The 15,859-nt window shown below is 36.8% G+C and overlaps 1 protein-coding gene across 1 annotated transcript in view; it reads left to right on the top strand.

Annotated features, from left to right (window-relative positions):
* DENND4C (DENN domain containing 4C) overlaps positions 1-15,859 on the top strand; it is a 141,730-nt gene that overhangs the window by 71,081 nt on the left and 54,790 nt on the right. The window contains 4 exon segments of the mRNA XM_045079661.1: positions 1,098-1,273; positions 7,455-7,555; positions 7,884-8,102; positions 15,081-15,226. Coding sequence (XP_044935596.1) covers positions 1,098-1,273; positions 7,455-7,555; positions 7,884-8,102; positions 15,081-15,226 — 642 coding nt within the window.

Genomic DNA, 15,859 nt, shown 5'->3' on the forward strand with positions numbered 1-15,859 from the left:
TCACTGTTATAGCCCCATCTAGAACAGTGCTTGGCTCATACTAAGTGCTGAAATATTTGCTAAGTAAATAAATGAAGACAAAATCCCATCCCAAAGAAATGTTTGGAAAGCTGGCAGATGTAATAAATGCTATAGGCATTTCTTTGGGGTGAGTGATGATGAATAAAGTATAACAAGTATTTTTTATAGTAGAGGAAAAATTTTATTGGTGATTAGAATTTTCATATTAGCTGATAATTAAAATTATAGTCTGTTTTTTAATTTATCAGAACTTGTCTTTTTTGTTTTAAAAGCACATGACACAAGGTAGAGCTTTGTAAAGATTCTTGAGGTATGTTTTGTATTGACTAGTATTTTTTAAGATGCCATGCTTCATTGAAGTTGGATCATTTTGTGTTTATTTGAACAGTTAGGAAATTTTTTACTGAAATTTTCAGTTGACTATTAATTTTTTTTTTTTTAAAGATTTTATTTATTTATTTGACAGACAGAGGTCACAGAGCAGAGGCAGAGAGAGAGGAGGAAGCAGGCTCCCTGCCAAGCAGAGAGCCCGATGCGGGGCTCGATCCCAGGACCCTGGGATCATGACCCGAGCTGAAGGCAGAGGCTTTAACCCACTGAGCCACCCAGGCGCCCCGACTATTAATATTTTTAAGAGAATCATTTTAATTATTTTCAGCCCTCGGAATTCTTAGTTGGATTTTAGTCAAAGGTTATTTTGAGAATTAATAGAGGGATGAAATGCATAAGAGTTAAAGATCATGAGTTTGTTTTATAATTTTGGGGGGCAGTGCTCTCTCTCTGCTGTGACTTTTTCCAAAAAATGTAGCTGTGGGTTTTATATGGCGTTAGAAGAATTAACATGCAAAGAACTGTTAGTGTTTTTATTGTGCTTGTGATAATTGTCATGCTTGAAGATTTCATAGTATTGCTTAGTATATTTTATAGTCCTTTAGCTTTTGGAATGAAGTGGAAGGTAAAAGCAGCTACACTTCCCTGCTTTTGTAATGGTCCCTTTTGAGTAATATTAGTTAATTACATACTTTATGTTGCAGATTTCAAATTTGGTTAATTTTTTAATTTTTAATTTTTCCCAGATGATCTTTCCATTTCAGTGGCAATGCCCATATATTCCCCTTTGTCCTCTTTCTCTGGCGGCAGTCCTTAGTGCACCTTTACCATTTATAGTTGGAGTTGACTCGAGGTATTTTGATCTTCATGACCCACCACAAGATGTTGTTTGCATTGACTTGGATACAAACATGTTGTATATGTAAGTTGATTCTTTTTATATTATCTCCCATTTATATTTTCTCCCATCTGTGGTTTACAGTTCATTGAAAGCATCTAGAAATATGCTATTTTTGACGTTTTTAGTAAGTTTTCATCTTTAATACAGTAATTCTCAATGAGGGCAGCTATCAGAATCCTGGAAAGTTTGGAAAAGAACATGTTAAACATTAGTTTATATTTTAATAATAATGTTGGCAGTTGGCAGAAAATATTTATATTTGTCTAAAGAGAATATGGATTTGAAAAAGAAGGTTAAACACTGCTTTCAGAGCTCAAGAGAAGATATGCTTTCTAAGTATAATTCAAAATCCATTTATAAGCTATGAAAAAATGAGTTCATCTGTTTAAATTTAGTTAGAATATAGGGTGATATTATGCCATTTCCTTACTTGTCAAGATTTGAATTTTTTAGGGCTGTTTTATTGCAGAGTAATTTTACTTTATTTTTTTATTTATTTATTTTTTTTTTAAAGATTTTACTTATTTATTTGACAGAGAGAGATCACAAGTAGGCATAGAGGCAGGCAGAGAGAGAGAGAGGAGGAAGCAGGCTCCCCGCCGAGCAGAGAGCCGGATGCAGGACTCGATCCCAGGACCCTGAGATCATGACCTGAGCCGAAGGCAGTGGCTTAACCCACTAAGCCACCCAGGCGCCACAATTGCAGAGTAATTTTAAAAAAGATTTCAGTTATTTATTAGAGAGAGAGAGAGCATGAGTGAGGAGAAGGATGGGGAGGAGCAGAAGACAGGGAACTGGATGTGGGGCGTGACCCCAGAACCCTGGGATCATGACCTGAGCCGAAGGCAGATGCTTAGTTGACTGAGCTACCCAGGTGCCCCTTATTGCAGAGAAATTTTTATTAAAAATCAGTCACACTTTGTATTTACTGGAGGTGATAAAATGTATAGCAGTGGTATAACTGAGGATTCAGAGACAAGAGTATGACATTAATAAAAGCAGCTCTGGGTCAGTGCTCAAGAGCCAATCTCTTCCTGCCCACCCCCCAGGGAAAAAAGTGGGAAAAGGCAGTACGTGTTGAAAATTCCTGTGTTGGTGCCGAACTCCAGATCCTGGAGTATTTTTATTCTTTACTGTTTGAGATTGGCAGAAAATAAATAGAGTGAGAACTGTTCTGAGACTTCAGTGGTAACAATAGTAGAGGAGGTTGGCAAAATACTCCAAAGCGAACCAAAGGAATAGATGAAGGAAGGAAACATTTGCTATCACTTAAAATGTTTTTGAAATGGATTTACCATTTACTTTTGAAACTGTATAATTATGGTAGCTCTTTACTATGTATACTTCAACCTAGAGCCTTGAAGTAAAGAACCACCAGATATTTCCTGTAGCACACATTTTGTTATTTTCCAGCTGCTGTCCCTGAAAAACAGTTATTTCAAGGTTGTATACATTGTGGTGCTTTTGGAAATGATTACTTATAGAGCTGTAACTCAAGATACTTGCCATACTTTCATTACTATTCTGAATAAAATAATATGGAGATTCTTCTGTAACATCATTCTGTTTATCAAAAACTGTTTTCTAAAATAACTTTGAACTCTTTTATAATTGAACTCAATTATACTTAAATAATTATGAAATGTTCTAGATACCCAAGAATTATAAAGAATAATGTAAATAGCTCCCATGTGTCCATCACACAAATTAAGGCATAGAATATTGCCAGTGAATTTGAAACCCTGGATAGTCTTCTGCAACATATCTTGCTCCTGGTTGACTGTTAACCTTGATTTGGGGGTTTATCCTTATCATTTCCATGTTGTTTCCATGTGTTTTAGAAACATTTGTTATACATGTATTAGTTTAAATGATGTTTTGTTTTGCATGTTTTAAAAATTTTGTGTTTGTATAGTTTCCTGTGACTTGCTTTTTTACTCGGCATTCTTTGTGAGGTTTATTTGTGTTGATACATGTAGCTCTATTTCATTTTTAGGGCTTATCAGTGTTGCTAGATATTTAGGTTGTACCTGCGTTTTTTTGTAATTTTGAACAAGGCTTCTCTGATCATTATTGTGCATATTTTTGAGTCTGTGGGCAGGGATTCCCCTGAAATATTTATGTAGAAGAGCTAATGTTGCTTTGTAGACATAGCTAATGTCATTTTAGTCTTCTAAGTTTACCTCCTCTTTGGAAGCAAATGGGAATTCTCTTTATTCTGTTCTTCGCTAATACTTGTTATGGTCAGACTTTAAAATTTTTGCTAATTTGATGGTAATGGGATCTCATTGTGCGTTTAATTCATATTTCCCAATTAGTACCAAATGGGGCATTTTACTTTATTTTTTTAGAGGTTTTTTTTTTTTTTTAAGATTTTATTTATTTGACCAAGAGTGTGTAAGTGCACAAGTAGGGGGAGCAGAAGGCAGAGGGAGAGGGGGAGGGAGAAGCAGGCTTTCCACTGAACAGGGAGTGCAGTATTGGGCTCAATCCTAGGACCCTGAGATCATGACCTGAGCTGAAGGCACATGCCCAACCGACTGAGCCACCCAGGCACTCTGCAGATGGGGCATTTTAATTTCTTTTTGCCCTTTGATGTTCCTTTCTGTGAATTAGTGTATTTTTTTGTTGTTCATTTTTCTATTAGAGTCTTCTTCTTTTGATTTGTATCAGTTCTTTATATAATCTGGTTAATTCTTGGTCTGTTACATGCTTTGCAAATAGCTTCTCCCACACTGTGACTTGTATTTACATTCTTTTGTGTGTTTTGATGAACAGAAGCTTATTTTAGTTGATCAAATTTATCAATGTCTTCTTATTAATTGTATATGAAATCCTCTGCCTTGAGGTCATGAAATATTTTTCTGGATGTTCTTTTTCTTTCATTTTTGTTTTTCATTTTAAGTAAACTCCACACCAGGGGTTCGAACTCACAACTATGAGATCAAGAGTCACATGCTTTACCAGCTGAGCAGCCAGGCACCCCTATTGTGGATATTCTTAAATTTGTAAAGTTTTGCCTTTCTCACTTAGGGCCTTAATTCAGTTGAACTTAATATTACTGTATGGTATAACATAGAAGTACAATTTCATTTTTCTTTTTTTAAAATTTTTTTTAAAGATTTTATTTATTTATTTGTCAGAGAGAGAGCAAGTGAGAGCGAGCACAGGCAGACAGAGTGGCAGGCAGAGTCAGAGGGAGAAGCAGGCTCCCTGCGGAGCAAGGAGCCCAATGTGGGACTCCATCCTATGACGCTGGGATGATGACCTGAGCTGAGGCAGCTGCTTAACTAACTGAGCCACCCAGTAATTCTCACATAGCACTGTATATTGGGTAACCAGTTTATCTCTTCCCAGTGGTCTTTAGTGTCAGCACCGTTGCATATAAATTTTTATATTTATACATATTTTATATTTTACAATTCTTTATTATATATTAATTTGCAAATCAATTTTATATTTATAATATGCTTATTATTCTGTTCCTTTGGTCTGTTTTAGCCTCTTGCTAGTATAATACTGTCTTACTGGCTTTTAAGTCAGCTTGTCTGAGGGACGCCTGGGTGGCTCAGTCCGTTAAGCCTCTGTCTTCAGCTCAGGTCATGATCTCAGAGTCCTGGGATTGAGCCCCCGAGTTGCACTCCCTGCTCAGCGGGAAGCCTGCTTCTCCCTCTCCCTCTGCCTTCCACTTCCAGTACTGGAGCATGTGCTCTCTCTCCGTCAAATAAATAAAGTCTTTTAAAAAAATTAGGTTGTCTAAAACATGAATGAACCTTGAAATCACTGTGCTAAGAGCTTAGATTATCACATTTATACTAAATGTCCAAGGCAGATCTGTAGACAGAGAAAGTAGATTAGTGAGGAATAGGAAGATGAGAGAATTGGAAGTTAATGACTGAGGTGGGGGGTGCAGGGTTTCTTTTTTGAGGTGATGGACATATTCTAAAATTGTGGATTGTTAAACAGCCCTGTGAATATCCAAAAAAAAAAACCCAAGTTGCACGTTTCAGATGGGTGAATCGTGTGTGAATTATGTCTCAATAATGTTTTTTTTTTAAAAAAAAAAAGGTGTATTGTGAGATGACAGGTCCCTTTCTTTTCCCTTGTTCTTTAAAATTGTTTTGACTCTATTTAGTCCTTTGCTTTTCTGTATAACTTTTGATATATTGTTAAGTTCCATGCAAAGTCACGCTGTGATTTTGGTTAGAAATCTATTGAATTTATAGATTAACTTGGGGGCAAATGACTTCTTTTTGATTTGGTCTTCTTACCCATGTGTATAGTATTTTTCTTCGTAGATCTTTCTACATTTTTAAAAAATAAACTTTGCCATTTTCTCCATAAAGACCATGAACATCTTCTGTTAGACTTATTTATTCCTTTTTTAAAAAAAGATTTTACTTATTTATTTGTCAGACAGAGATCTCTAGTAGGCAGAGAGGGTGGGGGGGAAGAGGCTCCCTGCTGAGCAGAGAGCCCAACTGGGGGCTTGATCCCAGGACCCTGAGATGATAACCTGAGCTGAAGGCAAGGTCTTTAACCCACTGAGCTACCCAGGTGCCCTAGACTTACTTATTCCTAAGTATTGTGTGGTTTTTATTGTACTATAAAAGATATATATTTTTTAATCAATGATATTTTAAATTACATTTTCTATTTGTTGCTACACTATAGAATGCTGTTTGGTTTTCAGGTAGCCTGCACAGTGACTTAATTCAATTTTTTAAATTCTCTTATATTTTCTGGCTATAAACAATCACATCATGTATAATCCTTATATATTTTTAGATTCTTACCTTAATTCTCTGGCTAGGATCGAATAGTGTAGTCATAGCTGGTATCTTGTCGTACTCCTAATTTTAAGGGGAATGCTTTGAGCACTCCATCATTAAGTATGACTGTGGCTTTAAGCAAGAATTGACATTTGGCCATAGCCTGTTTTTGTAGATAAAATTACAAAACTCATTCATTTACATATTCTTTGAGGCTGCCTTCATGCTATAATGCTACATTTGACAAGTTGTGACAGAGGCTGTATGATCCTCAAATCATAAAATACTTAACATCTGACCCTTTAGAGAAAAGGTTTGCTAGCCCCACTCTAGGGTTTTGATTGCTTACTAATAAATTAAGGAACTTTCCTTCTACTTCTACATAGTGATTTTAAAAAACCTCTTAAATAGGTGTTGAATATCATACTTTTGTACAACTATTATAAAGAAGTGTTAAAATCTAGCTCTTTGGGATACTAAATGCAAAATAAATCTAAAATTCTTTCTGAAATGAAACTGATTGTTTCTCCTTTGTTTTCTGTGCGGTAAATAACATTATAAAATCAGTAGTGAATAATCTTTACATTCCTGAAATAAATACCATCTTACTCTTTATATCCTAGCAGATTAAATTTTCTAAAAAATTTTAAATGTTTGCTTTGTGCTCATAAATAAGATTGGCTTGATGATGTATATAGTGTTAGCTGTGACCTGTGGTTAATACATAGGTTTTCATCTTTGTAGAGGTGTTCCCCCCCCCCCCAGAATATTTATTTATTTATTTTAAAGAGAAAGATTGAGAGAGCATGAGGAGGAGAGGGGGAGAAAGACTCTCAAACAGACTCCACACAGACTATGGAGCCTGACGTGGGCCTCTGTCCCTGAGGTCACAACCTGAGCCAAAACCAAGTCAGTCACTCAGCCAACTGAGTCACCCCGGCATACCATCTTTGTAGAGTTTTAAATATTTCTTATTTCTATTAAACTATTTTGACTCATGCATTATTTAGAAGTATTCTTTTGAACTTCCAAGTTTTTTTCCTTAAATGCTATTTGAAATATAGTTGCTCTACATATTACTCTCTGATATTTATTGAGATTTGCGTCGAATCAGTAGTTTGAAGTATCAGTGAAGTTTGTCACTTAAAATATTATAGTTCTAAAATGTAACTTTTGAAGCAAGATTGGTGTTGAATTCATAGCTCCAGCCTTGAAAATCTGTGTTAGAGCATTAGAATGAGATGACCAAATTTGATTGAGGTTGTTTGAGATGTAAAGGGAACTTCCTTGAAAACCATTTATTCAGACTGTCCATGTCAGTTGTAATTTGAGCAAAAATAGCCTGTCCATTTTCATTTTTAGTTTGATGTAAGAGTTTTGCTAAGTAAAAAGATTATAACAGATTTTATTAATTGTGTTTTTATTAATAGATCAGATGAAAAGAAGAACATGAACTGGAAGCAGCTTCCCAAAAAGCCATGCAAAAATCTGCTTAGTACCCTGAAGAAGTTGTATCCTCAGCTGTCTTCAGGTAAATGTGAAGGAAAGGAATATTTTTAATGAAAGAATATAAGGAAATTCTTAAATTTAAACATAATTTTGCTCTCCTTAAAAGGAATCTCATTACAAAACAAAATTTCAGCACTAAGACATTACTATTGTGGTTGATGATTTTTTTAAGTATGTTCTTTGTGTCCTGTCTGCTTGAGCCTCCTTGTGAGTTCCTGCCGGTGATACCTTTATATTAGTGAAGAGAGGAATTTCAGGAAGTCACGGGGTTTTTTAAACAATTTTCTTAATTGTTTAATCATTACTTGTCTAATATCATATATTAATGCCATCTTCTCTGGATATGTCAGTTCACCGAAAGACTCAAGAAGGTTCAGCGATAGAGATGACTCCAATCGAAGCAGATTTCTCCTGGCAAAAGAAAACAACACAGCTTGAGATGGAAATTCAAGAGGCATTTTTGCATTTTATGGCATCTATTTTAAAAGGATATAGAACATATCTCAGGCCAATCACAGAGGCTCCTTCAAATAAAGCCACAGCTGTTGATTCATTGTTTGACCGACAGGGTGAGTGGCATTGAAAATATAGTTAACTTTTCATTGAAATGAAAAACACTTTCTATTTGGTATTGCTCCCCCCAAAATATTCACTATGTAAGTTCTTAGAAATGTATATTAAAATACAGGGAAATTTTGGGTTGTGATCTAGCTCTATGAAGAATTCCATTATACTCTAATTTTTCCTGAGAAATCTGAAAGCGGAGATCTTTAATTATGAAAAGTCAAAGATGTTGCTTGTATTTACTAGATAGCTAGTTATCTTAGTAGAACATACCTGGCAATTTGCTTTTAGATGGTTCCTCAGTTTTGCATAATTCTTTGATTTATACATTCTTGGCTTTATAATATTCCCTAACAGTTAGTTTTTGGAATAAGGCCACAAGTGTTTAGAAGTTTTGAAAAATATAGCTTTGTTTCAGGGGAAAACACTATACTCATCTTTCTGAGTGTTTGCTATTTTAGGGAATTATCAAGATTTTTGTTGTAATTCAGCTATTCTTCTATGTGGTAGCAATCTTACAAATACAGTAATATTCATATGAAAATTATTTTCTATTTCTATACTTTTAACCACTACTTACTTTAAAAAAGACTCCACTTTTCTCATAATCATTTCGACTTTTATCATCGCAGCTTCAGGATAATGTATCTCTTGAATATTTAGTTATCACTTACCAAGTCTGACTAGTTATTAGATAGGGATTATAAAGAAGTGTTAAAATCTAGCTCTGTGGGATACTAAATGCAAAATAAATCTAAAATTCTTTCTAAAATGGAACAGATACTCAAGAAAACAGATTTTGCACAATTAATAATTCACTGGGAAGTTCCCAAATTTAGAAAAAGGGAGCATGTTTCCCAAATGACTATTTCAGAAGACTTCATGGAAAAAGAGTGTAACTTTGAGGAAATGGGTAGAATTTAGATAAATGGAGCTTATCAGGAAAGGCTTTCTAAAAAAACAGTATGCTTTAGGGGTGCCTGGGTTGCTCAGTTGGTTAAGTGTCTGCCTTCTGCTCAGGTCATGATCTGAGTGTCCTGGGATTGAGCCCTGTGTCTTGGGCTACCTGCTCAGCAGGTAGTCTGCTTCTCTCTCTGCCCCTCCCTCCTGTGCTCCTTCTCTCTCAAATAAGTAAATAAAATCTTTAAAAAATAAAAACATATGTATTAAAAGCCAAATCTGAATGGAATTTCTCCTTTGCTATTTATTAAGCCTTTTTGAGGTTTTGTTTTTTCATGAATAAAATGAGGATGACACCTACTTCATGAATGGTTGTGAGGATTAGATGTATATGAAGCAACTAGTAAAATTACAGTACTCATGGTAACAGCTGTTACCACTAGTGATAATGACAGAATGGAAGAAACCTCAAGTACAGATGTGTAAGGCATGTGTATTAGTTTGTCATGGCTGCCGTAACACAGTGACATAGATTGGGTGGCTTAAAGAACAGAAATTTATTTTCTTGCAATTCTAGAAGCTAAAGTCCAAGGTCAACATGTTGGCAGGATTGGTTTCCACTGAGGCTTCTCTCCTTGGTTTGTAAAGATAGCTGTCTTCTTCCTGTGTCTTCACGTGGTCTTCCTTCTGGGTGAATCTGTATCCAGATTTCTACTTTTATTTTATTATTTTTTTTAAGATTTACTTATTCATTAGAGAAAGAGAGGGAGAGTGTAAAGGGATGTGGGGAGGGGCAGAGGGAGGGAGAGAATCTCAAATAGACTCCGTGCTGAGTGCATCGTGGGGCTCAGTCCCATGATTCTGAGATCATGTAAGAGGGTGAAGTAAGATGAAGTAAGAGATGAAGTAAAAGTTGGTTGCTTAACTGACTGAGCCACTGAGGTTCCCCCAGATTTCACTTATAAACATTAATCATTGGATTAGAGCCCATCCTAATTACTTCATTTTGACTTAATTACTTCTTTAAAGATCTTATCTGCAAATACAGTAAATTCTAAAATACCAAGAGTTAGGACTTCAGCATAAGAATTTTGGGGGGTGGAACACCTCGGTGGCTCAGTGGGTTAAAGCCACTGCCTCCAGCTCAGGTCATGATCCCGGGGTCTTGGGATTGAGCCCCGTGTCCAGCTCTCTGCTTGGCGGGAAGCTGCTTCCCTTCCTCTCTCTCTCTTCCTACCTCTCCGCCTGCTTGTAATCTCTATCAAATAAATAAATAAAATCTTAAAAAAAAAAGAATTTTGGGGGGACAGTATTATGGGGTTCAGCCCATGACAGCATGTTATGTACAGTTTGACCAACGTGAGGAGTTTTAGTGGTGTTGTGAAATACAAGGCTGAAAATAAGATTAGGGGTCAGATAATGGGTAGTCTGAAGTGCCAGACTTAAAATACAGGTTTCCTAATAGGCAGTAGTAGGTCACTAATTCATACATATTCTTTCTCTCTCTCCCCCTCCCTCTCTCTGGGGGAGAGTGACATTACTAATGGAATTTAGAAAGATATTGCATTAGTATCTTAGGCCCAAGATTTTTGTTGTTAACAGAATAGTATTTAGAGTAGTGAGGGCTATAGATAATTAGACAGTAACGGAAATACTAATTACATTTTACTAATTGTATTGTAAAGGAACATTGGCTATTCCTTTGAGAGTGCTAGGTCAGGGAAAGGTTCCCTGAAGAAGTACCAAATGAACTTGGGCCTGAAAAATGCATAGGAATTACTTGTGGGTTTTGGATTAACTTTTTATCAGGGGGACTTTTGCAACGTGTATGAAAATAGAATAATGTACTCTCATGTAGCACCTTCCAACTTCAGCAGCAGTAGCAATCAACATTTTGCCATTTTTGTTTCATCCTTCTTCCCTTTTTTTCCCCATTTATGACATCATTTCACCCATAAACTTTGAATTATCCTTTAGAATTTCCTAGATATGTATGGTATGTGCTTTTGGCTGATCGTGTCCCTCTGGCACTGTATAATGTTTCTTCCATTACGTGTATTTCCTGTAAACTTGTGGGTGGATTAAGAACACATTGTCCAATAGAAATGTAATGTAAGCCATACATATAATTTAAAATTTTCTAGTAGCTATAATTTTTAAAAAAGCAATAAGGAAAATTAATTTTCATAGTATATTTTTGTAACTTAAAATATCCCAAATGGTATTTCAGAATGTAATTACATTTTTGAAATTTTAATGAAAAAAATAAAAGAGACATCTGGGTGGCTCAGTTCAGGTCATGATCCAGGGTCCTGGGATCAAGTCCTACATTAGGCTCCTTGCTCAGCAAAGAACCTGCTTCTCCCTCTGCTGCTCCCACCTGCTTATGCCCTTTCTCTCTCTTTCTGAAGAGTAAATAAAACCTTTTAAAAAATAAAATTTTAATGAAATATTTTAAATTTTTTTTATACTAAGGCTTTGAAATCAGCCTGTGTTTTATATTTATAGCACATCTCAGTTTGGACCAGTTACATTTCAGGTGCTCAGTTGTCACATGTGGGTGGTGGTTACTGAATTAAGTAGTACTGCTCTAGAGCTTGATTAGATTCAGATTCAGTTTTCTTGGCAAGTAGTGCCAATATTCAAAACACATGGTGTTTACTACTTCCAGTTGCTACCCACATGCATGTCTGGCTGTCCTGTTTTTAGTGCTCCTAGGATTGACAGTGTGTTTTAAGTGTCGTCAGCCTCATTTCATGCATTATAGTTCCCCAACAGCCTTTCTTTTCTTTTCTTTTCTTTTTTTAAAGATTTTATTTATTTTTTTGACAGAGACACAGCGAGAGAAGGAACACAAGCAGGGGGAGTGGGAGAGGGAGGACAGGTTTCCCACCAAGCAGGGAGCCCGACATGGGGCTTGATCCCAGACCCCTGGGATCATGACCCGAGCCTGAGGCAGGCACTTAGCAACTGAGCCACCCACGTGCCCCCTACCCGACATCAGTCTTTCATTAAATTCTTTTTTTTCTAAGATTTTATTTATTTATTTATTTGATAGACAGAAATCACAAGTAGGCAGAGAGGCAGGCAGAGAGAGAGGAGGAAGCAGGCTCCCAGCTGAGCAGAGAGCCCGATGCGGGGCTCGATCCCAGGACCCTGAGATCATGACCTGAGCTGAAGGCAGAGGCTTTAACCCACTGAGCCACCCAGGCGCCCCCATTAAATTATTTTATTAGCCTTTGCTCATCATTGCCTGGATCCACTAGGAGAAGAAAAAGGACTTTTTGTTACTACTTGTGAAGAATAATTTATTTCTATTTTACTTAAGCATTTCTCAACTAATTAGTATCTCAAGGGGATGGAGTGAGGACCGCAGCTTGTGCACCAAAGAAAGGCTGGAGGGAAAAGTGGCTCAAAAACATGCTTGAAAGTGGTGGATGTGAGCCAAAACGTAGGATCTTTTAGGACCAGTGAAAGGTTTCTGTCTTTAAGAGTAATTGGAAGCCAGTGAAGTATCTTTAAGTAGGTAATAGGATCAGATTTTCATTTTTATTTTTTTTTTTTTAATTTTTTGAAGATTTTATTTATTTATTCGACAGAGAGGCAGGCAGAGAGAGAGAGGAGTTAGCAGGCTCCCTCCAAGGAGACAGCCTGATGCGGGGCTCGATCCCAGGACCCTGGGATCATGACCTGAGCCGAAGGCAGAGGCTTTAACCCATTGAGCCACACAGGCGCCCAGGTTTACATTTTTTTTTTTTAAGATTTTATTTATTTATTTGACATAGAGAGGGAGCGATCACAAGTAGGCAGAGCAGCAGGCAGAGAGAGAGGAGGAAGCAGGCCCCCCGCTGAGCAGAGAGCCTGCTATGGGGCTCGATCCCAGGACTCTGAGATCACAACCTGAGCTGAAGGCAGAAGTTTAAACTACTGAGCCACCCAGGCATCCCCAGGTTTGCATTTTTAAAAGATGAAGTAATAAAACATTTTTTTCTTCGCCTTCTTTGCAGAGATTGAATTGGAGGCATCCAAAGTATGTATCTACTACTTAGTTGGTTATCGCATTGGTCCGAGTGCTTATGGAAGTGACCTGGTTTAATTAATAGTAGTATGAGTAGAAGAGTGATGTTTTTTAGGAGGTAGATTGAATATGGGATATAAGATGGGGATGTCAAGAGCAACTTCGTAATTTTTGTCAACCAAGTGGATGGATGGCCATGCCATTTATTGAGAAGGGAAATAGCAGAAAGGGGAAGGATCTGATTATTTTTTTAAGGAAAGTTTTTTAAAATGAGAGACTTGAGATGGAAAATTGTCCAGAGAACACTGAAAGGGCTGGAATCCCAGGCTCATATGGTGGGCCTGGCCTTAGATAAGAGGGACACAGCCGTTGTAGAAAGAGGGAAGGAGTAACTGATAGCTGTAGAAAGCCATAGATTTTTGTAGTGAGATAATGGTGGCAATTCTCTTAATGATTTTCATTTTCTCTGCCCAAAAGGTGTGATCATTAGAGATGGGAGAGAGTGGGGCGCCTGGGTGGCTCAGTGGGTTAAGCCGCTGCCTTCGGCTCAGGTCATGATCTCAGGGTCCTGGGATCGAGTCCCACATCGGGCTCTCTGCTCAGCAGGGAGCCTGCTTCCTCCTCTCTCTCTCTCTCTCTCTCTCTCTGCCTGCCTCTCTGCCTACTTGTGATCTCTCTCTGTCAAATAAAAAAAAAAAAAAAAAAAAAAAAAAAAGAGATGGGAGAGAGAACATGATAGGAGAGAATTAAAAAATTGGAAATAGGGACGCCTGGGTGGCTCCAGTGGGTTAAAGCCTTTGTCTTCGGCTCGGGTCATGATCCCAGGGTCCTGGGATGGAGCCCCCGCATTGGGCTTTCTGCTCAGCAGGGAGCTTGCTTCCTCCTCTCTCTCTGCCTGCCTCTCTGCCTACTTGTGATCTCTGTCTGTCAAATAAATAAAATCTTTAAAAACAATTGGAAATAGTTGTGAAAGCATGGTAAAGGGAAATTACATTGATTCCAGAAATTTAATAGGGTTGCTAGTCAGCAATGAAGGTATAAGTGGTTCTGGCCAGCCTAGTTGTAGAATTGGTTTTTTTCCTCTTTCGAGTTGTACTCAGCCAAACTGGTGTAGGTCTAGAGAAAGCAGGCAATACAGTCTTCCAGGGCTAAGGTTTACTGGGTGAGTTTGACAAAAAAGACAAAAGAACATAAGAATTGAGAGTGTAGACAAGAAAATAATTGAAATGATGGACTTGGACTTGGAATTAATACTGGATAAGGAGAGAAGTGAAGACAGGAGGGTTAGGGAGAAAGTAAAAGGTTATGAATGATTGTAGATTTCAAAGAGCCCCCACCCCATGCCTGGTAGAAGTACTTAAGTAAGCAAATTATATCTAATATGTAAATTAGATTCAGGAGGCAGAATTGTTTTGAATGCCAACAAGAAAGGTCCTGGGAGTGTGTGACTGTGTAGAAGTTGGTGACTGAGGTGGGTTAGACCATAGGTCATTAGCATTCAAGGCCTTAAAAACTCATTAAAATATTGGGTGGTTTATGCTTATGGATGTTGAAGAATGATAATGGTGGGAGTTGGAGAGAAGTTGGAATTATGTGCCCTAGGCTTCAGTGAATGAAACAGAGTGTCCCCGAAGTCAGTAGATGACTACAGTTAGCAGGGGAAAGGGTGGGGTAGCCAAGTCACACGAACTGTCAGGGGCAGAGCAGAGATTTTTACAAGCCAGTATAGGAATTGTCTGGTGGCATTACAGAATAAGGACATTGGCCTTTCTTATTTAAGACTAGGCAGAGTATAAAAGAGAAATTTCTGCTTGAGAACTTTAGGGCTAGAGGTTCCGTATAGGAGGTTCAGATTTAAGTGAAAAGGTTAGTGGTTTAAGTTAACTTTTTTATGGTTGAATCAGGCAGAAAGAGTGATGGTTACTAGAATATGGTTACTGAAAGCTTCTATAAATGTAGATATATGTAAAAATAATATAATATAATATGTACAGGTTTAAGATACTATTTTGTCTAATATCTAGTTCCACTTTAAATTTTGAATTTAATTATAATTTTTTTTCAGGATTTTTAAAAAGTCGAGATCGTACCTATACAAAGTTCTATACTCATTTATCCAAAACACAGATATTTATTCGTTTCATTGAAGAATGTAGTTTTGTAAGTGATAAAGATACTGGATTGGCATTTTTTGATGACTGCATAGAAAAGGTAAGTTTGTCCTGTATATAAATGTTAAAGAAAAAAACATTAACAGTTTGGCTGCCTGTATAATCATCATTATTATTAGTCCAGATGATCTGAGGGGGACAGTGTAGGTTTGTGCATGTGTGCAAGTGTCCAGTTCTAGGCTTAATATAAGAATACTTTTCCTTTATGATACCTAGTTTCCACTATACATAGCTAATTTTTCTTGAATCTCACTTTAGTTTGCAACTGTTAAATACTAAGAACATTTCACTGAAAATCCTAAATCTTACTTTTTTATTTACCTAAGTAAGGTAAGATTTTGTAGTTCATTAAGAACGTTTAGTTTTATGGGTAATGGAGTCTTGGGTTTTGGTTTCTGTTTTCTCTTCATTCAGTTACACATTTTAAACATTATACATTTTTGCAAGGTAGTCAACATGTGCCATTTTGTTCCCTTGTTTTAATCCTTCCAAATACTTTTGCTAAATACATATTTTTTATTTTAATGAAGCACATTTGGAAATATGACTATCAAAAGTTTTACTTACCAATTGTAAGGAAGTTTAAGTTGATTCTTCACGTTAATGACTCACAGTTTTTTTTCTCATTTTTAATAGAGTTTTTATTTTTCTAAGTGTATCTTGGGGCTGATTT

Source organism: Mustela putorius, unplaced genomic scaffold (genome assembly GCF_011764305.1).
Source record: "Mustela putorius furo isolate JIRA1106 unplaced genomic scaffold, ASM1176430v1.1 tig00000421_pilon_pilon_pilon, whole genome shotgun sequence".
In the NCBI taxonomy this organism is placed as follows: Eukaryota; Metazoa; Chordata; class Mammalia; order Carnivora; family Mustelidae; genus Mustela; species Mustela putorius.